Raw genomic sequence first — 25,401 nt, 5'->3', positions numbered from 1 at the left:
TGCACAATTGTGAATGGATGGCCTTTAAGGCAAATTAATTCTGTGCAACACAGCAGTCATCTGATTCCATTACCCCACATTGTACTTTTGGATCTATTTTTGAAATAAACCTTTATAGTTTCTCTAAATTGCATTCTAAAACTCAGTTCTTGAATCACTTCTTTCTTATTTAATTGCATTTTGAAATGACATTTTGTACCTCGTCCCAGGGACACATTGCCTCATGAAACCGGGGATAAAATGATTCCCGATCCATCCTGTTAGGCGTGCTAGTGAGCTGTAAGATTAAGGGATACAGCACAGGCACAGACCTCATGCTATTGGTTCTTTGGTGTATCATTCATATGTGCTGCTTGCATTCCAAGGAAATATTTTACATCACAAAGTACACACAATCATCACACATTAAAGTATTTATCAACTACGTGCATTGTATAAGCATAGAAAACATGGCCCTGAGAGGGAATGTTAAGAGACACAGAGATGGAATACATTACCTCTTAATATGTTTGGCGTTTCCCCTAAGCAAACTTTCCAATAATAGAGATTGTGTTTTGGTTGAGTTCTGATTGTGAGTTGACCATTTGCAGCTTTTTATTAGGGGTTTCAGATTGTAGATTGCCTCCTGTGAGGTGCCACTTCCTGCCCCTTGCCTCGCTGCTAATGATTTAAATGAGCAGTGTAGGAAAATGGCTCCCTGTTGCAGTTACCCCCCACTTTTTGCCTGATATTGATGCTGACTTGAGTGAGAAGTGTGCTGGACCCTGCTAACCAGGCCCCAGCACAAGTGTTCTTTCACTTAAAAATGTACCATTGTTCCACAATTGGCACATCCCTGGCACACAGATAAGTCCCCTGTAAAAGGCACCAGTGGTACCAAGGGCCCTGTGATCAGGGAAGGTCCCTAAGGGCTGCAGCATGTGTTATGCCACCCTAAGGGACCCCTCGCCAAACACATGCACACTGCCATTGCAGATTGTGTGTGTTGGTGGGGAGAAAAAGGCAAAGTCGACATAGCATACCCCTCAGGATGCCATGCACACAAAATACTGCCTGTGGCATAGGTAAGTCACTCCTCTAGCAGGCCTTACAGCCCTAAGGCAGGGTGCACTATACCACAGGTGAGGGCACAGCTGCATGAGCAATATGTCCTTACAGTGTCTAAGTCTATTTTTAGACATTGTAAGTACAATGTGGCCATATTAAGTATATAGTCTGGGAGTTTGTCAAAACAAACTCCACAGCTTCATAATGGCTACACTGAATACTGGGAAGTTTGGTATCAAACTTCTCAAAATAATAAACCCACACTGATGCTAGTGTTGGATTTATAACAAAATGCACACAGAGGGCATCTTAGAAGATGCCCCCTGTATTTTACCCAATCCTTCAGTGCAGGAATGGCTGGTTTGTGCCAGCCTGCCACTGAGACGAGTTTCTGCCCCCCTGGGGTGAGAGCCTTTGTCCTCTCTGAGGCAGAAACAAAGCCTGAACTGGGTGAAGGTGCCTCTCACCCCCCCCTGCAGGAACAGTAACACCTGGCAGTGAGCCTCAAAGGCTGATGCCTTTTGTTACAGCACCCCAGATCATCCCAGCTAGTGGAGATGCCCGCCCCTCTGGCCACTGCCTCCACTTTTGGCGGCAAGGCTGGAGGAGATAATGAGGAAAACAAGGAGGAGCCACCCACCAGTCAGGACAGCCCCTAAGGTGCCCTGAGCTGAGGGGATTCCTGCCTTTAGAAATCCTCCATCTTGAGATTGGAGAAATCCCCCAATAGGAATAGAGATGTGCCCGGCTCCCCTCAGGGAGGAGGCACAAAGATGATGCAGCCACCCATCAGGACAGTAGCCATTGGCTACTGCCCCCTAGACCTAAACACACCCCTAAATTCAGAATTTAGGGGCGACCATGAACCCAGGAAATCAGATTCCTGCAACCTACACAAAGAAAAAAGGACTGCTGACCTGAAAGCCCTGCAGAGACGACAACTGACTTGGCCCCAGCCCTACCGGCCTGTCTCCAGACTCAAAGAACCTGCACAGCGACGCATCCGACAGGGACCTGCGGCCTCTGAGGACTCAGAGGACTGCCATCAAACCAAAGGACCAAGAAACTCCCGAGAATAGCATCACTGTTCACCAACAGCAACGTTTTTGCAACAAAGAAACAACTTTCAAAGAACTCTCTCTTCTCGCCGGAAGCGTGAGACTTCACACTCTGCACCAGATGCCCCCGGCTCGAGCTCCAGAGAACAAACACCGCAGAGAGGACTCCTGGGCGACTGCGACGACGTGAGTAACCTGAGTCGACCCCCATGCACCCCCACAGCGACGCCTGCCGAGACGATCCAGAAGCTCCCCCTGACCGCGACTGACTGGTAACAAGGAACCTGACGCCAGGACCAAGCACTGCACCCGCAGCCCCCAGGACCGAGAGGAACCACCTTCCAGTGCAGGAGTGACCAGCAGGCAGCCCTCTTCCTAGCCCAGTCAGTGGCTGGCCCGAGAAGCCCCCTTGTGCCCTGCCTGCATCGCGTAAGTGACCCCCAGGTCCCTCCATTGCTTTCAACAGCAAACCTGACACCTACTTTGCACACTGCACCCGGCACCCTCTGTGCCGCTGAGGGTGTATTTTGTGTGCCTGTTTGTGTCCCCCCAGTGCTCTACAAAACCCCCCTGGTCTGCTCCCCGAGGATGCAGGTACTTACCTGCTAGCAGACTGGAACCAGAGCACCCCTGTTCTCCATAGGCACCTATGTGGTTTGGGCCCTCCTGTGACCTCTGCACCCGGCCCTGTGTTGCTGGTGCAGTGACTTTGGGGTTGCCTTGAACTCCCAACGGTGGGCTGCCTCTACCCAGGAGACTGACTGTGTAAGTGCTTTGCTAACCTGAGAAACCTAACCAAGCATACCTCCCCCAGGAACTGTTGATTTTTGCACTGTGTCCACTATTAAAATAGCTTATTGTCATTTTAACCTAAACTGTGTGTACTACTGTTTTAAATCAAAGTTCTATACTTACCTGTGTGAAGTACCTTGCATTTTATGTACTTACCTCAAATCTTGAATCTTGTGGTTCTAAAATAAATCAAGAAAGATATTTTTCTATATAAAAACTATTGGCCTGGAGTTAAGTCTTTGAGTGTGTGTTTCTCATTTATTGCCTGTGTGTGTACAACAAATGCTTAACACTACCCTCTGATAAGCTTACTGCTCAACCACACTACCACAAAATAGAGCATTTGTATTATCTAATTTTGCCACTATCAAGCTCTAAGGGGAACCCTTGGACTCTGTGCACACTATCTCTCACTTTGAGATAGTATATACATAGCCAACTTCCTACAAGCAGTGTTCATGAAAATAAACCTTTTGTGAATTCATGAATAATGTCAGTGTGCAGTTCAGCCCTCTTGGTCTTGTTTCCATTCTCCTGATGACATGAGGATAAAGGGGTGGGATGGAAGTGAGGGGGCTGTAGTACAACCAAGCTACAGAGTGTTGATCAAAAACACAGCTCTCTATATGTGGATATCTGGATTTGCCGTGAGGAGTCTAGTTCAACTACAATTGCTTCATAAGGGCACAATCCATTTTATTTAGCAGACATAGGTGGTCATTCCGACCTCAGCGGTCTTTTCTTCAGACCGCTGAGGCCGGGGAAGACAGAATACAGCCATTGCCGGCGGTATTCATGCCTCCCTATTCCGACATTTCCGCTGGCCCAGCGGAAATGGCACATCAACATTGCCGCCGGCTCGTAATAGAGCCGGAGGCAATGTTGATGTGCAGCGGGTGCAGTAGCACCCGTCGCGCATTTCGGGCAGTGAAATGCGCGATCGGGCTATGCCTAGGGGCCCCTGCACTGCCCATGCCTTTCAATGGCGGTGTTTACCGCCACGGACAGGCTGGCGGTCGGGGACTCATAATCCCCATAATGCTTGCACCGCTGCCCTGGGGATTATGCCCGCCAGGCGGAAGCCTGGCGGGAAAGTGGAGGGGCCGGCGGTCTGACCGTGGCTTTTCCGCCACAGTCAGAATTGCTGGCGGAACACTGCCAGCCTGTTGGCGGTGTTACCGCCAACATACCGCCGGCCGCCAGGGTCGGAATGACCCCCATAATGTGCATGCCTCAGGCAACACAGTATATCTGGTAAAATATGGCTACCAGGGTGTACATCAGTGCATCCTTGAGACCAGTAGGGAGCCACACAGTACATCAGGGGCAGGATCTCAAATACTGTCCCAGCTTCTTATAGGCTGTGTTCCATTCCTATCAAGGGGTTGGGCTGGGAGAAGGACTGAGGTAGGTCTTCCTCTTTTCAGACCTGCCCTTGTTTCTGTGTCTGGCACCTCACTGGGAATAATGGCTTGCTGGCTGTAGTGTCCATAGCCAGACTTCTGCTCTGCTGCTACCATAGAACCTCTGAACTGCCAGCAGAGGATGCAAGGTAAGTGAAAAAATGTTCTCTTTCCGTGTGAGTGTATGTCTTTGTGAGTAATTAAGAGTGTATGTGTGAGTGTGTCTGACAGTATCAATGAAAGTGAAAGTGGGTGAGACCCAGAGTTCAAAAGCATGTATGAATAAGTGAAATTGAGTGAGAGGGAATGAGTGAAGCAGTTGCACTAGGGCTCAGTCAGTGAGTATGAAATGGTTTAAGTGTGCTTGTAATTGAGAACCAATTAGTATGTTTCTGTGTGAGCAGCCGTGACTGGGAGTCAGTATGAGTGGGATTTAGTACGTGAAAGAGTGAGTTAGCATGAGTGTGCGAGAAGAGAATGAATGTGAGAGAGAGTGAGTGTGAGTAAGTAAACCTGTTTTATGATTGTGAGTCTGCTTGTGGCCCATGGCATAGTAATTGTGGCCTTATGGCAGCACCCAAGGTAGCATGCTGCCACTGGTATATTGGAGCTAATTCCTGGTATAAGGAAGGCCACACTTGGCAAAATGCAGTCCCGGACATTAAAAGTAATTCTTGAAATAGAGTCTCCTGTGAAAAAAATTCTGGTGCTTGCATACTGGAGGAAATTCTTGTAATGGAGGGACCCATGGCAAAATGTTGGCTCAGGGACATTGGAGGCGATTCTTTGAATAAGTGATGGCACCAAAGGCAAAACAAAGATCCTAAAATACTGGAAATAATACTTGACATAAGGTGACAACTATGGCAAAATGCTAGTGCTGGCATACTGGAAGTAATCCGTCGCCTCAGAGGGGGCAGCTATATCATATTGGGGCTAAGGGGTGGGTAGGGAAAAGCAAACCATGACAATGCTGGGTCTGAAATACTGGAGGAAATGTTTGATATACAAAGCAGCCATGCTATGTAGGCAATATCAATGGCAACATTCTGATACTGGAATACTGTATGCCATTTTTGCTATAAGGGGGTACCCATACCAAAATACTGACATTGGTACAGTACAATTAATTCTTACCATTCGGGGAACTCTCTATGCAATTTCGAAAAAGATGGGATAAACTCCTGGCCAGCATAGCTACCGACCACTTTCAAAGATCATCAGCTGTCACTGGGGTGACCCACCCCTTGTCAGAAAAGTGATTTAATGAATCTATAAGATGATAAAACGACATACTGGCTGTGAGGTGTTCTCATATCCTAATATATTATTTTGTTCTCAAATTCTGATACCTGTTGAGAAACATCTCTCACCACAAGGGAAGTATAAAAATAATGTAGAGGCCCATCTAGTTTCGGAGCACGAGTTAGGAGTGGAATGGGCCAAACATGCCTCTTTTAAGATTGCAGATTTAAACAACAGATATAAATTATGCGGCATAAAAGTGATCATCTGGGCCATTTAGGGACTAGGGAGTAGGCAGGAATTTTGCATGCACTTAGGACAACAGGTGACCATAACCAACGCTTTCTACGAGGGGAACTCACTGTGGGAACATAAGAGAAGGTGAGAGAAGATCAATGCATCCAGACTTGGCAGTCCTAAGAATTGAATATTTCCAACTATGGAATGGGACATGCTGCCAGCTAAATGGCATGGGTAGTAAAAATGATATATTTAGAAGGAAGAGAATTATAAAATTAAAGTACAATTTAGAAGGTGTCTGGTTTTGGAAATGTGTATATATGTGCTTGATAATTGTGAGTGTATGTAACGAGTGCTTTTCTACTTCTGAGATTTTGTGTGTATGCTTGAGCACGCATGTTAAACTGCCTGTCGTCGTGTGGGTTTTACCCGTGAGTGCATGCGTGGGCATTTATGTGCATCTTTTTGATATGTATGTGTGTACACGTGGGGCTATGCAGATGTGTTTGTGTATTTCTGTGTGCATTCATGTCCCCTTGTGTGTATGTGTGTTTTCAATGTATTTCCGTATAAGGGTATGCTTTAAAATGAAAACTTTGACAGAAGATATGAATTGCGAAGGCTCGGTTGTGAAGTCAGCATGTGTCATTTCTTGGGTAAGCAGACGAGACGCTATCAAAAAATGAAAACTAAGTTCACATCGTGTGTTTCCAGTAGCCCCCACTTATTACTAAATACCATAGTACTGCTATAATTAAGTATACACCTGTCATCTATACAAATCACAAAAAGCATCGGCACAGTTTTTAAAAATCGCCTAAAATTATTTACAACTTCATTAAAATCCATATGAAAAAATACATTCAGACACAAATTTTAACATGCAAATCCTAAAGAGTTACTGCCCGATTCACATGACATATTAAGAAAATTCAAATCTATGTGCCAATATATATTTCAATTGTGAAACTGGACGACTGTGTGAAGCAGTGCGGTCCTGCTAGGCAAAGGCCAGACGCTCCCTTTTCCTCTTCTGTTCACAGTACTACAAATACAGTACCTCTTTCCTTCGGCTGGGCGCTCCCGGTCTGGTGATGAGGGCTGTTTCTCCACATAGCACCGCCACATCTTCCACAAATGGACAGTCTGGGAGGCTTTCATCAGCAGGCAGGTATATCACTTGCAGCCCCAGTTTATTTTTCAACACTCCCACATAGAGATCATGCTCGCGCTTAGCAGCGGAAATGTCAACCTCTTCCCCCTTTTCAGTCCTCAAGGCTTCCTGACACAGGGATTCAGGGATAGCCCGGACAACGGCATGTGTGCATTCTCCAAACCTTGACATGCTCAAACCAGCCATTGTACTGGTATTTAAACCTCGTGAACAAGCGCTAAGATGTCTGACAGACTGAGACAGGCTAACGTCTCCTACGCGCAGCCAGCTAAAAGGAAACACGACTCAATATATATAATTGAAAAATCCTATATAAATGTTCCTCGCTCCTCGGTAACTATGTAAGCCATTTCCTCATTGGTTCCTCACCCTAGCGTCTCATTGGACATTCTGAAGTCTGTAGTGACTGGCAGTGTTATCGTCTGCCCAGTTATCTATCTAATCTCATCACTTGATTTGTCTCTTAAATGATTGCTGGGTGATTCCAAAAATAACGAGTAAGTCTGTTTGGTGGCAAGCGAGCTCTGGACGTTCGTTAAAGAAAAAGAACACTATGGTGATGAGCCAAAGGTCGTGCCTGCAATGAAAAGCACAGCATGTTTACAAATGTTACCTCGCAGTTCAAAGAGAGTTTCAGGGTGTGTGGTTTTTTTTTTAAAGGGGAGTGCATTTTTATAGCTTTCATGTTTCCAGTTAGCTGAAGCGTGACATTTCATTATTTTCATTGGGCATATGTATGATATTCCAATGGTTTATGTGTGACAGTTTGTGACAATTTATCGCGACCAGAAACACAACCGCTTTGTTCGTTTTTAGCAGTGGCCTACAGACAGGTTTTTGCAAATTCCCAAAAACATAGCGGGATTACAGCCCACCCATTGTTTGGTTTTCTAGTAATTCTCATTGACTTGCTTCTTATTTGATGGCTTTCCATTTATCTATTTTTGTATTTAGTTTTATATAGTGCGAACTCGACCCGAAGTTATTGGAGCGCTTTACACGATCACCAGGAAGCATTCATGTTGTTTGTAGGCACAGGGAAATTAAGTGATTTCCCCAGGATGTTGAGGCAAAGCCGAGACTCGAACCTAGCTCCCCAGCTGCAAAATCTGTGTCTCTGGACTTTACACCATATCCTCTCCCTTTATTATGTTACCTTATTGTGCTTGTCTGTTCTCTGGAACATTTTAACATTGTTTTGATTAGATTATTTTTACGCTTGCAGGACTCACATTTATGGAACTACTTTTTTTCTTTTTATTTAAGTAGTCCATAAGGGTGCATGTGTTTTCATACCCTCTCATGTGCTGCTCCACCTTCAAATATCCACCCCTGTGTGCTTTGTATTGTCCCCCTCTCCCTCACTTGCTCTGTCCCTCGTGCTGCTTTTCATATTCCCCTGTGGCTTCCTCTTCCCCATCCATTTCTTTACTCTGCTTTTTTTATTCATCCCCACAAAAGGTGATGGAAGGAATGCCTTCAGTTTTCTAACCACTGGCAATCACTTGGAGTAGCATTTCAGCCCATCCTTTTTTTGCCTACCATGACACCTCAATTTATACCCAGCCATATGCAAATCAATATGGACCCTGCTCCAATAGGAACAACCCAGCCCGAACTGACAGGGCAGTTTTTCCTGAACCAGAACACAATCAACCCAAGACTGGTTTTGTCATGTTTCTGGCTTGTCTGTCAGTCATAGCTTGGCTCCGGTGGCACAGTAAGCAGGGGACTCACTTCTAGGCAATCCCTTGCCACTTAGAGCGTTACATCAAGATGATGAGAGGAATTTTTCAGTTTGTCTTACCACTAGCACTCACTTGTGGTAGCATTCCAACCCATCATTCTTTTGCACACCATGCCACCTCAGTTTGGACCCAGCCATATGCAAATCATACTTAATCCTTCTCCAGTAGAACAGTCCACAACAAACTGCTAGGCCAGGTCCTCTCTGAAATTGAACACAAGCAGTCCAAGAGAGGTTTTGCCCTGACTGGGGATAGTCAGTCAATTGTAGCATGGTTCCAGTGGTACAGTGAGCACGAGACTCGTGTCTGGGCATACCCTTACCGTTTAGGGTAGTACATCAAATTGTGTCAGCCTTATAGTACCTGAACTGCCACAGTGAGTTCAGCATCCCAATTGGGGCTGCCACTGGTGTGGTGACTGGAATGGTCCAGTCAGCGCCTGAACATGCTTCTGTGGCTGACAAATAGCCCAGTTGGGGCTAACTCAGTTTTTTCCTTGGGTGGATAAACCACAACAGCCTGGTGTACACCTGCACACAAGTGCTATTGCTGCCCCTTACCACTTAACTGGCCTCCTTGGTATCCCCTAAGACTGACTTCAATTACTGCGGTCGTCCGCCTGTGAGAGGATGGAGAGGTTGTTGGATCCGCACTCGATTAGTGCAAGAGACTCACTCATTATGCATTACACCACCAGAGGTAAAACGTTTTGAAACAAGTGCACTGAGTGTGCATTTCAGTTGTGGAGCAGTAGGCAACTGTACCTGATACATGCTTCAAATCTAATTGCTTGGGGGTGTACAAGCTTATTAAGGATCTCGTAGGATAGATTAGCATTAGTACCACCATATGGATTACCATTAGGGCCGCCAGTGTGCCAAAGGTCAGAGATGTTTTAAGGCATGGGCAAACTGGGAAATTGCCCTGGGCCTCCACATTCCAAGGGGCTCCCTGTGAAAGTGAACCTTCTCTCTATATAACCTTTGTCCAGGGATGTCATGACCCTCCCACATTAGCAGCTACTTTTATTGACTTCTTTTATCTAAAATTTGACAGATAAAAGCTCAAAATTAATGCTAAAATGAAGAAAGCACAATATATTGACAGAAAAGGGAAACAAAAATTGGATGAGTCGATGCATCAGTGGGTGAAAGAATGGATGGCATAGTGGGTAAAAGGATGAGCGCGGATTAAATCATGGATTGATGAGTGGGTGAATGGATGGGTGGATGAATGGATGAGTGGGTGAAACATGGGTAGATGAAATGATGAGAGGTTGAAAGAATAGGGTGAAAGGAAGAATAGATGAGTGGGTGAAAGGATGGGTGGGCAAAAGGATGAGTGACCCTTGGGTAGGTCGCTTCCCCACCGCTGCAGCCCCGCCTGCTTAGCCTCAGCCCCGCTGCTCTTGCGTTTTCTTCCCGACGCTGCGTCCCGTGCGGCCCCGCCCCCCTGCTCCGCCTGCTTAGTCTTGCCCCGTTGTTCTTGCGTTTTTTTTCCTTTTTCCCGCCACTGCCTCCCGTGCGGCCCCGCCCCCCCTGCTCCCATTCGTTGCCCTACCCTCCTGCCTCCCAGCTGACCCCCTCCTCACTTCCCACCTTCTTATGGCGGCCGCTGCGCGGCAGAGACAGCAATCCTTGACCCTTGGGTAGGTCGCTTCCCCACTGCTGCAGCCCCGCCTGCTTAGCCTCGGCCCGCTGCTCTTGCGTTTTCTTCCCGCCTCTGCCTCCCGTGCAGCCCCGCCCCCTTGCTCCGCCTGCTTAGTCTTGTCCCGTTGTTCTTGAGTTTTTTTTTTTTTCCTTTTTCCGCCGCTACCTCCCGTGCGGCCCCGCCCCCCCTGCTCCCATTCGTTGCCCTACCCTCCCGCCTCCTGCCTCCCAGCTGACTCCTCCTCCCCTCCCACCTTCTTATGGCAGCCGCTGCGCGGCAGAGACAGGGACCCTTGACCATTGGGTAGGTCGCTTCCCGACCGCTGCAGCCCCGCCTGCTTAGCCTCAGCCCAGCTGCTCTTCCGTTTTCTTCCCGCAGCTGCTTTCCCGTGCGGCCCGCCCCCCTGCTCCGCCTGCTTAGTCTTGCCCCTTTGTTCTTGCATTTTTTTTCTTCCTTTTTCCCACCGCTGCCTCCCGTGCGGCCCGCCCCCCCTGCTCCCATTCGTTGCCCTACTCCTGCCTCCCGCCTCCCAGCTGACCCCTCCTCCCACCTTCTTATGGCGGCCGCTGCGCAGGCGCGCCAAAGGCAAGCCCATCTGCGCCCGTCCGCGCCTGGACCGCGCCCAGCGTCAGAACCCCTGGCCCCCACCACACACAAAGCACCCGACTGAGATACGACTCCGCCTCCCTCAACGCCGTCAACACCGGATGAACAGCCACCTGCTACCAAGCCAGCCCAAAGCAAACCCATGGACCCTTCACCTGTCAAGCCTGCAAATACACATGCCTCCGAACCTACAGACCACCCACCGGCCTTCGCAACAACAACCACCTCAAGTGCATCCTCCTCAACACACGCTCTGTCCACAAGAACGCCATCGAACTATGGGACCTCCTGGACACAACAGCAGCAGACCTCGCCTTCATCACAGAAACCTGGATGAACGCTTCCTCGGCCCCAGACATCGCCATAGCCATCCCCGACGGCTACAAGATTGCCCGGAAGGACCGCGTCAACCAAACCGGAGGAGGAATCGCCATCATCTACAGGAACACCATCAACATCACGACCACCACCGAAGACACACCCCTCGCCGCCGAACACGTACACTCCCAGATTCACACTGACCCCAAAACCACCCTCAGAGGAACACTCATCTACAGACCCCCTGGCCCACACGTGCAATTCATCGAAACCATCGCAGACTTCATCAGCCCGCACGCCCTAGCCTCACCAGAATACATCCTCCTCGGGGACCTGAACTTCCACCTGGAGAAAACCAACGACAACAACACCACCACCCTGCTCGCCAATCTCGCCAACCTCGCCAACCTCGGACTCAAGCAACTGGTGAGCACCCCCACCCACATCGCTGGCCACACACTCAACCCCATCTTCTCCACCAGCAACCACGTCTCCTTCAGCCACTCCTCCGGACTACACTGGACCGACCACAGATGCCTCCACTTCACCTTCAAACGGGAGACTCACCACCATCGCACACAACAAATCCCCCGCAGATGCTGGAGCAAAATCACCACAGACCAGCTCCTCTCAACACTGAACCAAAACCCACCAGCCAACATCACTGACGTCAACAACGCAGCCCACAGCCTCACACAGTGGATCACCAACTGTGCCGACAACCTCGCACCTCTTAAAAAAAAAACAGGCGGGACCAGCATCAGGAAAACCCCATGGTTCACAGACGCCCTCAAAGAATCTAAGAAATCCTGCCGAACCATCGAAAAAACCTGGCGCAGTGATCGAACCACAGAAAACATGACAGCCCTCAAGATCGCCACCCGTGAACACCACCAGCTGATCTGCTCCACCAAAAGGACATAATTCAAAGAGTGACTAGACAACAACACCCACAACAGCAAGGAACTCTTCAACATCGTCAAAGAGCTCTCCAACCCCAGTGCCAGCTCCAACGACATCACACCATCACAAGAACTCTGCAACTCCCGTGCCACGTTCTTCCACCGAAAGATCGCAGATCTACATGACAGCTTCGGACCCCAGACCCCGCCTCCTACCACCGAACCAGCAGCCCCCACCACTACCCTCAGCTCCTGGACCCCTATCAGCACAGAAGAGACCAGAAGCATCATGAACACCATCCACTCCGGCTCCCCCTCGGACCCCTGCCCCCATCACATCTTCAACAAAGCCGACACCATCATCGCACCCCATCTCCGGAACATCATCAACAGCTCGTTCGCATCAGCCACCTTCCCCGAGAGCTGGAAACATGCAGAAATCAACGCCCTCCTGAAAAAACCCACAGCAGACCCCAATGACCTGAAGAACTTCCGCCCCATCTCTCTTCTTCCCTTCCCGGCCAAGGTCATCGAGAAGACCGTCAACAAGCAGCTGACCACTTTCCTCAAGGCTAAAAACTCGCTCGACTCATCCCAATCTGCATTTCGAGCCAACCACAGCACAGAAACCGCCCTCATAGCAGTCACCGACGACATCAGGACCCTGATGGACAACGGAGAAACAGCCGCCGTCATCCTCCTGGACCTCTCGGCAGCCTTCAATATCGTGTGCCATCACACCCTAATAACCCGCCTCCGCACCACTGGAATCCTAGGACAGGCCCTGGACTGGGTCATCTCATTCCTCTCCGACAGAACCCAGAGAGTCCACCTCCCTCCCTTCCGCTCAGAACCCACCGAGATCATCTGCGGCGTACCCCAAGGATCCTCGCTCAGCCCAACCCTCTTCAATATCTACATGAGCACCCTCGCCGCCATCGCACGCAAACACAACATCAACATCATCTCCTACGCCGACGACACCCAGCTGATACTCTCCCTCACCAAAGACCCAACCACCGACAAAACCAACCTACAGGAAGGAATGAAAGACGTCGCGGAATGGATGAAGCTCAGCCGCCTAAAACTGAACACAGACAAGACGGAGGTCCTCATCCTCGGACAATCCCCATCCACCTGGGATGACTCCTGGTGGCCCACGGTGCTGGGCACCGCACCAACCCCCTCGGATCATGCACGCAACCTCAGGTTCATCCTGGACCCCCTCCTCACGATGACCAAGCAAGCCAACGCCGTCTAATCATCATGCTTCAACACCCTACGCATGCTCCGGAAGATCTTCCGATGGATCCCTGCCGAAACCAGAAAGACAGTAACCCATGCCCTCGTCACAAGCCGACTGGACTACGGAAACACCCTTTACGCAGGAACCACCGTCAAGCTTCAGAAACGTCTAAAACGCATACAGAACACCTCCGCATGCCTCATCCTCAACATTCCTCGACACAGCCACATATCCGCCCGCCTGAAACACCTGCACTGGCTCCCCATCAACAAGAGGATCACCTTCAGGCTCCTCACCCACGCACACAAAGCACTCCACAACATGGGCCTCGAATACCTCAACAGCCACCTCTCGTTCTACACACCCACCCGTCAGCTCTGCTCAGCCAGCCTCGCCACCTTCCCACGGATCCGCAGAACCACCGCCGGAGGAAGATCATTCGCCTACCTGGCAGCCAAAGCATGGAACTCCCTCCCCGCACACCTAAGAACTACCCAGGACCATCTCGCCTTCAGGAAACTCCTCAAGACATGGCTCTTCGAGCAGCAGTAACACCCCCCCCCCTCCCCAGCGCCTTGAGACCCTCTCGGGTGAGTAGCGCGCTCTATAAATGGACTGATTGATTGATTGATTGGTTGACAGGATTGATGGATAAATGGTTGAAAGGATGGGTGAATGTAAGGATGGATGAGTAAGTGGATAAAAGGATGGATGGATAAGTGGGTGAATGGATTGGTGGGTGAAATGAAGGTTTGACACATATGTGAAAGCATGCAGTGAAAGGATGAGTGGGTGAAAGGATGGGTATCAAATGATGAGTGGGTAAAAGGATGAATGGATGTGTGAGAGGATGCGTAGGTGCGAGGATGGATGGATGAGTTGGTAAAGGGATGGCTGGGGGTGAAGGGATGGATGGGTGAAAGAAACGATGGATGAGTAGGTGAAAGGATGGGTGGGTGGATGGGTGCATCAGTGACTGAGAGGATGGGTAGATGAAAGAATCACAGAGTACATGGAAATTTGAAAGGAAGGATGGATGGGTGGGTGACAGGATGGCATAGCAAATGGGAATCTACGAGGATGGGTGATGGATGAAAAGATGAAGGAGTAACTGGAAATCTATGGATGCATGGGTGGATGAAAGGATGGATGGCATAGTAAATGAAAATCTGAGAGGACAGATGGATCGACGGGTGAAAGGACAGCCAAGTAAATGCAAACCTGAGAAAATAGATGGGTGGTGGAAAGGATGGCACAATAAATGGAAATCTGAGAGGAAGGGTGGATGGGTGGCATAATAAACAGAAATCTAAGAGTATAGGTTGAAGGCAACGTAAAAGGAAATCTGAGAGGCTAGACGATGGTTAGACGGACAACAGATTCAATTGATGATGAAAGGCTTAAGTGACTGATGGGTAAGTAAAGGGATGTATGGCTGGATAAATGCATGCATAGAAGATGGTTAAAACGGTGAAAGATTGGATGATAGATACAAGGATAAATGGATGACAGCATGTAAAAGTGAAACTGGTGACAAAAGCATTTGAATGGAAGGGTGAACGGATGAATGGATAGAAGTTTGGATGGAAGAGACAAGGTAGCTCTTCTAGGGAGGTTCTGGCTAACTAGCTTTTTCTTGCTTGGTGCCACCAGACCTTTAGTTCAAAGTGGGGGGTATTTTAATGTTCTTGATGCTCCCTTATCTCTGTCTATTCTATTTCTCTCTCTTAACCTCTCACCCTCTGCCAACCCCTAACCCTGACTCAGTCTGACTGCCCAATGTCATCTTAACGGTTTTTGGGGTCCTGGTTAAGGCATATTTCAAGTGTCAAATGATTCTTTTAGAGTTTACCATATACTTTAGCACTATTTGGTATCATGGTGGGCATGAATTATCAGAATTGATCTGATCTTCTCAAATTTATATTGGCCAGAAGTGGATTTGGAGACACTACTGGTCAGGTCAGACCACCTGGTTCTTCCCTTTAGTTTCACTATTCCTAAAGTCATTGTCATGGGAATGGCCGCAGCAAAAGAATCATGGTTATGGGACAAGATAGGAAAAGAGGAACTCACCAACAAACCTTTTGAATGATTCCAGGCCCTCGCAGAGGTATTCTATGGAGGAGTACATGGAACTAATAACCAATGGCCGACAATAGACTTGTTAGCCCCTCTTAAATCATCTCACTCTGTGAGGCTGTCTCTCTCAACTCCTTGGTTTTCGTTACCTTCCATGCGGAAAAAAAGGTCACAAAACACCTCAAAAGAAAATGGAGAAGACACTACTCGTCGTAGGATAAAGAGAATTGCAAACCACCACAAAAAGTAATCACAAAACAATTAAAGCATCTCAAGCTGACTTCTGCACTCAGAAAATCAATGCAACAACAAACACACCACAAGAAATATTTCAAGCTGAGAAATCTTTTCCTCCTCCTGGGCCTGCAATGTGAAGATTTCCCTGTCCAAAGACCTTTGCGATAATCTATCCACATTCTTTGAGGAAAAAAAATGAAAACATTCAGCTGGAATTCCACGGCACCTCTACCATTGACCTGTGTTGACGCGGAAAAACCCTAGGAACATTATAGTCACGAAAGACGGGATAGTGGATTTCACACATAGGTCGATGACCCGAACCAAATCTGTTTTGGAGAAAATGTCATTCGATACATGTCATAAACATCACATATATTATATGATAACCAATTCAACTTCAATAACCACACCAGTTTATTAAGAAGTTAAAGCTCTATTTCCCTATATTAACAATGCTATGTCACGGTCTGCACGCATCTTACCACTGTTGGCTGAAGAACTTGAAGGAAGTGCTTATATACCAGAAAATAGGAAGTAACACAACAGTAGGAAAGTACGACACCCTCTTGGATTGGGAAAGACCATATAGAATAGAATATGAAAAAAGACCAAGTAGAAAAGGAAAAGAAAAAAGGCTTGCTGGGAAGAAGAACACCAAGCAAGAAGACAACAAGGACACCAAGAAAAAGAAGAAACGAAGATGGAAGAAAAAGAAGAAGAAAAGGAGAAAAGAAGAGGAAAAACCCAAGGAGGTAAGTATGGGAAACATCAGGGAGGCTGATAGGGGCTGCGGCACGACCCAGAGCACAAAATGTGCCTCCTGGGCCACACTGCAGAAAAATGCAGACAGAAAAACGGGCGGCGGCGGTGCCGGCGTCCCGAAACACGGACCACCATCCTGACCGCGGTCCGATGAAGAGACACCGTGGTAGTGATCTGCGTCACACGCTAAAGTCACGAAAATAATTCTCAAATACAAATGATACATATAGTGAAACAACTAAGGCTGATTCGAACGCCGGATGTATCCAAGCTTAATCAATGCAAAATGACACATTATCTCAATCGTTGTTACACATAAACCATAGCAAAAGAATCTGAGCAAGAGACATTGAATACATCTGATAATGATAGGACAAAAATATCAAAGACAATTCATGAGCATGTGAGTAACACCTCACTAACCACTGATTAGCATCAACATGTTGGGCTTCATGTAAAAGTTTTAGTAACACAATTTAGAAAACATCTGGCTATGGCGCTATCAAAAATAAATAGCAGTAAATAAGCATTTGCAGCTGGTACCTGGAAAACAAAAGACAAATAACAATTCACAGCTCATACATTTACCAAATCACTATGGGAATCAGCAACAATGTCTACTTCGTCAGTGGGACAGCAACATCAGGCACCAACATCAAGACAGGAAGAGGAATAAGGGTATGGGTAATGGTTTGGAATTTGGAATTTAGGATATACTAAACCATCTAAGCATAAGTTCAGTATTGAACAGACATAAACTAATAAAGAAACCAGAATGTCAATAAACTATCTGCAAAACATAAAATGTCAAAGTTATACATCATAAAGTAATAGAATCTCTAGGAGTCAGGATACACGAAAAATCCCAAAGAGGAATGACCCACCAATAATGGTGACTGAGCATTAAATTAAACGTTTTAAATGAAAATGATTGGTTAAGCATGAGGTGAAAAAGTTATGACCAATCAGAACATTTACAGATATCAAAATTATACAATTTGTTTTACTCAAAACTCTTCTATTTGCTGTTATTTCATTGTCTAAATCTAAACTAGTACATTCGTATCCTGTATATCCCCTTCTTCAGCTTCATCAGTGGATCCATTGTCTTCACTCCACCGGAATATGAAGTCACAGGAAACAATTACAAAATATGTTACCATACCCTTTCTTTTTCCTTGAGAAAAGACATACAAGTTAGAAACAAAATTACAAACAATGAAGTCAGTCAAACTACGGAACACACTAGAAACATTTTATACAGCTTGCATTGCACAGTAACCTTGCAGCTGCTTCTACTTCAGCCAAGCAGAGGCCACTAAATACACATTTAATTCTAACATTTATTTTAGTTAAGAAACACACTCTCTTGTAAAGACAAAATAATTTCATCAGCTTAAGTTAGCATGGACAAAATATAGGCCTTACATAAGATGGTGGCCAGTTACTCACAATTCTCGTAAACACAATATTATTCTTAGATTAATTCACACATTAATCTGTAAGTATGATTATGTAACTATTAAACATTTATCAAGAAAATCTCAGCTCTCACAGTCCCTCCTCTGATGACCATATATGTCATCACACAAAAGCCCAAAATAAATGTATTTATTTCATTTCATAATGTAGAATCTTGATTCTTTTATTTGTTGTAAAGTTTCTTTCTCCTTGAATTTCTCCCATAAAATCTTTCCATCTGAACATCTGCCCTCCTCTGATTCTTTTCAAATCTTCTTTTAATCATTTGAAATATTTTATATATTCCCCAAAATCCAATTAGACTAAACACAGTATTAGAAATCCATTTGACTAATTTAAATAGAATACCTTCTCCCAAGTTGCCAGGCCAATATCCCACTGAAGCAATTCCTTTGCCAGCTTTTTCCCAAATAGTAGTTTCTGTTAATTATTTTAGTTCTGTTTTATCCTTTGTTAAATTGTTAATCAAACCTCTAACTAATTTACTATTTTCCACATGTATGAACAACAGTGACGCGGACCAAGTAATTTGCAAACTCCGCTCTCTTTTGCTAAAAGAATGTCTAACGCAAGGCATTTCTGAAATAGCTCTTGTAGCAGCCATTTCAGTATCTAAGAGGAAAATAGCTCCTGAATAATCTGTTAACGTGTTATCCAGAACTGTAGGCAACTTCTGTATTTTCATTGAATTCAGAACAACTCCCACTGAAGGAATTATTGCTCCAAATATGTCTCCCACAATGCTAGAAACTGAGTCTCGCTTGCATCTCGTTTTGAATTTCAGTAACTTTAGGAAACTTACTTAAGTCTTCCAGCTTGTACATTTTCGGAAAGACTATTCCCAAATAACATGTGCCATACCATCCTTAAGGAAGACGATAATAAGCATTCTTCCCATAAATATAATATATTCCAAGCAGTGGAGAATCTTGACCATTTAACATAAAATTCCATATATTCTGAAACAAAAACACATGTCTACATTCACTCGTACCCACATATATTCTATCGAGGTAACTTTGCTGCCTATATATACAAAGCTTCCCTACATGTAATACATCTAAAGTCAGCGTCCCTTGTTTAGTGATGCCAGTGTAAGCATGATCAATGTCAGGTCTACAGTAAATTATTCCCTTATCTATCTTAGCTTTGATTGCTCTTCTCCTGTCTTCTGTGTTTTCTAGAAACTTATTTTCTACAGGTGAAAGTAAATAGGTAAGGTTGTTGCGGTATGCGAAAGCAGTTCCAAATGTTAATGTAGGTTAAAAAAAAAACCTTCACTGTCTCTATGTTGTAATCCCTAGCTATCTTACTATGATCCTTAATCATAGGCACAAAAGAAAATACAACATCTATATTTGAATAAAAGTATTGAATATATTCTTGGTTATAGAATCGTGTTAGTAAAAGACTACAACCTGTAGCATAAGTAAGTGGTAAACTACGCTGGCGCAAATATGCTAATTAGAAAATTATTAATGAATATTTATATGTTTGATTTAATGAAAAACTCATAGGGAAATTAATCGTAGAAAAATAATGTGCACGTTTGAAAATGTGCCCATGGGGCATGTCAGTCACTTGTACGAGATTATATTAATATAACTGAAATTGTGTGAAATAATGAAAACATATATAAGAATAATGTAGTAATATGTCATATCGAAATGTATAACCTATGTTTTATATTGATTGGTAGAGCTAACTTTACTGTGGAGAAGGCCTAGCCTTTGTCCAGGCCTCACAAGAAGGGCTAAAATACTGAGAATGCTGCAGAGAAGCAAATGCATGGTATGTCCCTGAACTACCCAATGTTAAAGTTGCTCAGCTAGAATGTTCTGCAATGTACCAATGGACAGGAGATGATGAAGACAATTTGATACGGTTATGTGTAGAGTAGGCTAAATGTACTTTCCCAGGACTTGAACCACCAATTCTGCTACTTGTGCAGAAAACACTCCCTGAAGCCAAGAAGCTTCCAATATGCCAGTGATAGTACACACTGCATATCCTTCTCTCAAAGTGCGCACATTATCTCTCAAGCAGGAACCATAAACAAATTAATTTGATCATTGTCTTCCAGACAGGTGTCTCTAATATCTGCTCTGGGTTTTGTGCATAACTCCGTAATTTCCAAACAATCATGTTCAGTATCATCCAATTTATCTGAACCAACAGTTCAATCAGAAGTAAAGTTGCTGGATTAAGCACTGTACATCTCTTTATCGTCACGTTTGGAGATCCCAAGACTGCAGTCTCATATCTAGTCAGTCTAGAACTGGTCAGATACTGAGTCTTTGAACAATTCAATAGAATTTCTTTTGAATGGGGAACCATCACAGTAAGAGGGTAGCCCATCACAATATTCTCACTTTGAGGGATACTCTGCTCTACTGCTGCAACGGACCGCAGGCATCCTGGTAAAGCTGCTGAAACCGGATCCAAAGTAGCTGAAAAATATGCTACTGGATGATTGACACTACCATGTGTCTGAGTTAAAACAGACAAACAACATGCATCACGTTTATGGCAAAACAACAGAAAACTCTTTGTGTAATCAGGCATACCTAAAGCTGGAGCTTGACACAAACTCTTTTTCAGATCAATGAACGCATTCATATGAGTTGCATCAATCATTATAGGATCGGAAACATCTTTATGAGTCATTCTCTGAAAGGGCTTTGAAAGAACTGAAAAATTCGGAATCCACTGGCGATAATAACCAACCATTCCCAAAAACATCCTCACATCCTTTTGTGTACTCGGTACTTTCAACTGCAAAATTGTCTCTCGAAATTCGCCTTCGTTCCTTTCTTGATTAGATGACCCAAATATTTCACCTCTCTCTGACAATACTGCAATTTAGTAGGGGACACGTTATGATGATTGTCACCTAGGAAATTCAACAATGCAATTGTATCATATTTACACCCTTCATTTTTCTTTGATGCAATCAGTAGATCATCAATGCATTGCTCCTATGTCGATTGGTAAGGCATTACCAATGACTCTAAATTCTTTTTCAAGATCTGGTTAAAAATTTGATGATGACTCTGAAAACCCCTATGGAATTCTACACCAACAGTTTATTTTCCTCAAATCCTGTACAAGACGAATTTTCCCACATGATTTTTTCAAACCCATTATTGGTGAATTACATGGGCTACTCACCATCTCTTTCAAAATTCCTTTCTCCACAAACTGCTCTATCAAAGGTCTTACACCCCCAATTGCTTCAGTTGTCCTGGGATATTGTGGAGTCTGAGGATAAACCACATTCAGCTTCACTGTAACCCTAACTGGTTCTACTCCTTTGATCAACCCAATATCCTTTCCTGAAAGATCCCAAACTTTAGACTTAACAGTCTTCTGCAAATCAACCGGAAAATCTTTTATTTAAAACACTAGAAAGAAACTAATCAAAGGTACTTCTTCAACATCTGGCTCATTGAAACTAATCAAAGGAAATTCCCCAGATACTGACGGATTGTTAAAAGTAAGTGTCGGGTCTTCATCATCATTGTTTGTCTGAATATCGATTCCCTCATCTGTGCAAGTAATTGAACATCTTGTTTTACACAACAGATCTCTACCCAGGAGTGACACTGGCACAAGTTTGTGGTTTGAGTCACAAACCACAAACTTGTGCAAAACTTTAAAATTACCAATTTTAACAATAACTGGTTCTGTAATAGGATTTGTCAAATGTTTGTTTGCAACTGCCACAGTCTGAACTGTTTTCCCTGGCAAGGGTGAATCTGGAACCTCTGCAGATCTTACTGTTGAACGTGTACCTCCAGTATCAACCAGAAAATAAACTTTGTAACCATTAATGTTCCCTTTAACATAAGGACCTTTCTGATCCACTTCTAATGAGGCAGTCATCTCATACTCCTCCTCATCTGAACTATCTGACAGCCATACATCGTTTATTTCATTCTCACTATGTCAAGGAAATTGATGTACTGGATTGTCACTCTGGTTTAATTTCTGACTTGTGACCACCTGAGAAAGCACCATCTGTTGCTGATCCATATGGTTCTGCGATACTTGTAATTATATATTTGTTGTGCAGGCACCATCTGCACTTGTGGCTGTATCTGCTGTACTTGGGGCATTTGTACTTGTTGTAACTGTGGTTGTACATTTTGCACATGCTGCATTGGTTGTAAGGGTTGGAAACCCTGCATCGGATTTACATCATTCTGAAAATTTAGAATTTGACCTCTCATTCTTGGTCCTCTCATGCTGTGAAAAGTACTGATACCATTTGTCTGTTGAACAACACTCCTTTCCAATGTCCAATTGCCCTGCAAACTTGACAAGGTAACATCCTTTTTCCCTGCTGCTCTCCTTGCATCATCACAGAATTCAAATCCACACTTCGATTAACAACCAGGAGTGTCATTCCACCACGTCCTCTACCTCTGCCTTAATTCCAAAACATACCATTTCCCTGTGGCTGCTGCTGAAAATTTCCTTGAATCCCTGTTTGTGCAGCTTTAATCTCCATCACCATCGTTTTCTCTTTCAACTTTCTTTGTTTCAATTCAGTCTCATTACTACAGTATTTTGCATACTGAAACACCTCATCAATCGGTTTTCCTTGCCAACAAATCAAATGACTCTTAATCATCTGGCTAATCTCTGGTCTCAATCCTTCAACAAACCTGAACACAAAATGAATCATGTCTTTCGGCTCCATTGTTTCTGTACCACTGTAACGTTTAAATGCTTTTAACAACCTCTCATAATACGCATGAATCTATTCTTTCCCTTCGTGAGCTGTTCTATCTATGTGTTACCAATCAATGTTTTTCAGCGAAATTCTTGTCTTCAGGAACTCAATGACCTTATAGTAAAATTTCATTACTTTAGGAGATGGTGCACCTGTTTTCTGATCTCTTTGTGGTTCACTTGTAGGTCAAGCTACATTCCTTTTACACTCAATCCACAAATTTGCTGGGACAACAATCTCAGAGAGTATTCAAGTCCTCCCCCAGTGTATTTCGCAAGTTTCACAAACCTATCTGTCTGCTGATACCATTCACTGGTTTCTCTCTCAACCTGGGGTAATAATTTGTAAATGATAAAATATCACTTCTGCTCCAAGGTACATGTACAAAATTCCCACCTGGAGTTTCTCTCATTGGCAACATTTTTACTGGTTCTCTTGTCTGCATTATAACTACAAGAGGAGTATCTGAACCTTTCCTCGGCCTTTCTCTTTTCTTGAGCCATCTGCCTTCCCATTTTTCTAATGCTCTCCAAATGTGCACTCTTTCAAGTAACTCTCTAAGATGTGTTTTCATTCCTGCAGACCTCATGTGTTCAAAATCTTCAGTCTCAAAATGTAATCTATAACTTCTGTTCAGGTTCTTTGGTTTTGTAAGATCTATTTTGTATTTGTTTGCTAATTCTTGTAATTGCTCATGCACTTCAGCTGCTCCTTCTGTAATTAATCGACACAAGTATCTCAACTGAGCTTCAGTATATGATTCAAGTCTATTTACTCCCATTGTCCCTTCAAGAAGTTCACCTCCTCCCATTGACAATCTTGTTTTGTTTAAAAGTTCAGTTCCCTCATTTTGATTCTCTTGGACTTTTGAAACACTTAAATCTTCTAACCATTTTGTTATTTCCTGTGCAGTCTGACCCTTCAATAAAACATTATCAGGCTGAATAATCAGTAACTGCTGCTGCATTGGACTCACACATTGGGGAGTTAACAGTCTCCTCTCCTGGCCACTGCATGATCCAGTTATTTTAGAATTTCTAACAGGAGTCAAATCTATTAAAGATCTTGACTTATTTAGAGTCTGTCCCATAGATGTCATCAACCCAGTATTTCCGTTCTGACTTTGAACTCCTTGATTCCCTATACCCCTGTTGCCATAGACATATAAAAGCATAGGTGGACCAAATGTAATTGGTACTGAATTCACATCTGGGCTCCTGGTTTCTATATTCTGAGACTGTATTATTCCCATATTCTGCATCTGTGGTAATAATATCAGAGTTGCTCTTTTTTAATCCATTCCTGTGGATTCTGACCCTAAGATTACACTAAATTAGTAGTTTTTTTCACAATCGGAACATCTGAATAAATCTCAGGAACATTAATTTCTGGTAGCCATCTATCGTCTGTTGACTGATTAAAGATACTCTGCATCGGTATTTGCTCTAAAGGACTAGTCTGTCCCGAGCTCTGTGAACTCTGTCCTGAACTCTGGTTCACATTAGGATTAACCCATAAAGAACTCTCAGTTGTGTGATGGTCACTCTGAACTGAACCCTGTGTCACTAGAGCTGGTATCGGTGCAGTAGGATTTATACCACTCATACTTGAACCTTCTTGACCCACATATGGTGGTGGATGATTTCTCAAAATCTGTGTAATAAATTCATCATCGCCTGATTAATCATCAGTAAACAAAACCATTTTTGACTGCTGAAGAACCCTTTTTAAACTTTTTTGAAACCTTATTTGCCTCCTTTTCATTGTCTTTTGACATTGCTGGAAACAATCTGACACCTTGTAAGGTATCGTGTCTCCACTGTCTCTGCTCACTGTCAAAGACTGTTGCTGTCTAGCTACAAGCTCCCAAATTGCTAAAGCTTCGAACTGAGCTGGTCTTGGTGGAGGTCTCAGACCATACATCTTCTGTCTCAAATTCTCCAAAATTCTCAAATTAAATGTACCATTTTCAGGAGACGCTAAACAACTTTCTTTCTTTGTGATCCCAATCCAATGTTTTAACCAAAGACATGCTCCGTTACCTTTCTCTTCAATTACAGAATATGCCAGAGTACCTTCTGGCTAACAAATTCCTCCTTCCCTTGCTGGAATATATTCATCACCTCTAAGAGTACTTCTTAAAGCTTTGAAAAATGCCATTTTCCACAAAATCTATTTTAAAAATCGATAATCAGGAAGTGACTACAATCCCACAATCCTCTTCAGCTCTCCTCTCGTCCAATTGCGCCTCACGATTGTCCACCAACCCATGCGTGACCCTTCTTACTAACAACCTATCCCACGCTGCACAAAACTGATGTCACACTTATACACTGCGGCTGACAAAGTCTTGCGGCTTGTCCTTCTAAATTCGAAACACTCAAACTTAATAATTTTGCATTAGATTTGTGAGCACTTCATCAAAACCAGAAAACAAATGTCTATTTACTACAGGTAGGGTAACACAATCACTTCAGAAACCATCTAAATTTCACTGTTGGCTTGAACTCTTGCAGTTATTCTTTTTTTCGGTTCCCCAGATACGCGAGCAAAATTCAACCTGCAAATTTCACCCTCAACTGATCAATGAAGACAGTCCTGGTGCACATAGAACTCGCCAAATCTCAGTCGAAAATTCCCAAAGACTTATTCCCAAATTTAACTCGCA

At 44.5% G+C, this 25,401-nt stretch overlaps 1 protein-coding gene across 1 annotated transcript in view; it reads right to left on the bottom strand.

Annotated features, from left to right (window-relative positions):
* The window catches only part of DDAH1 (dimethylarginine dimethylaminohydrolase 1), a 519,240-nt gene extending 511,933 nt beyond the window's left edge, over positions 1 to 7,307 (bottom strand). The window contains exon 1 of the mRNA XM_069232269.1: positions 6,846 to 7,307. Coding sequence (XP_069088370.1) covers positions 6,846 to 7,145 — 300 coding nt within the window. The 5' untranslated portion in view covers positions 7,146 to 7,307. The remainder of the gene's footprint in view (positions 1 to 6,845) is intronic.
* Positions 7,308 to 25,401: the final 18,094 nt, after the last annotated feature.

This window comes from Pleurodeles waltl, chromosome 4_2, assembly GCF_031143425.1.
Source record: "Pleurodeles waltl isolate 20211129_DDA chromosome 4_2, aPleWal1.hap1.20221129, whole genome shotgun sequence".
NCBI lineage: Eukaryota > Metazoa > Chordata > Amphibia > Caudata > Salamandridae > Pleurodeles > Pleurodeles waltl.
This window is presented reverse-complemented; position numbering and strand designations above follow the sequence as displayed.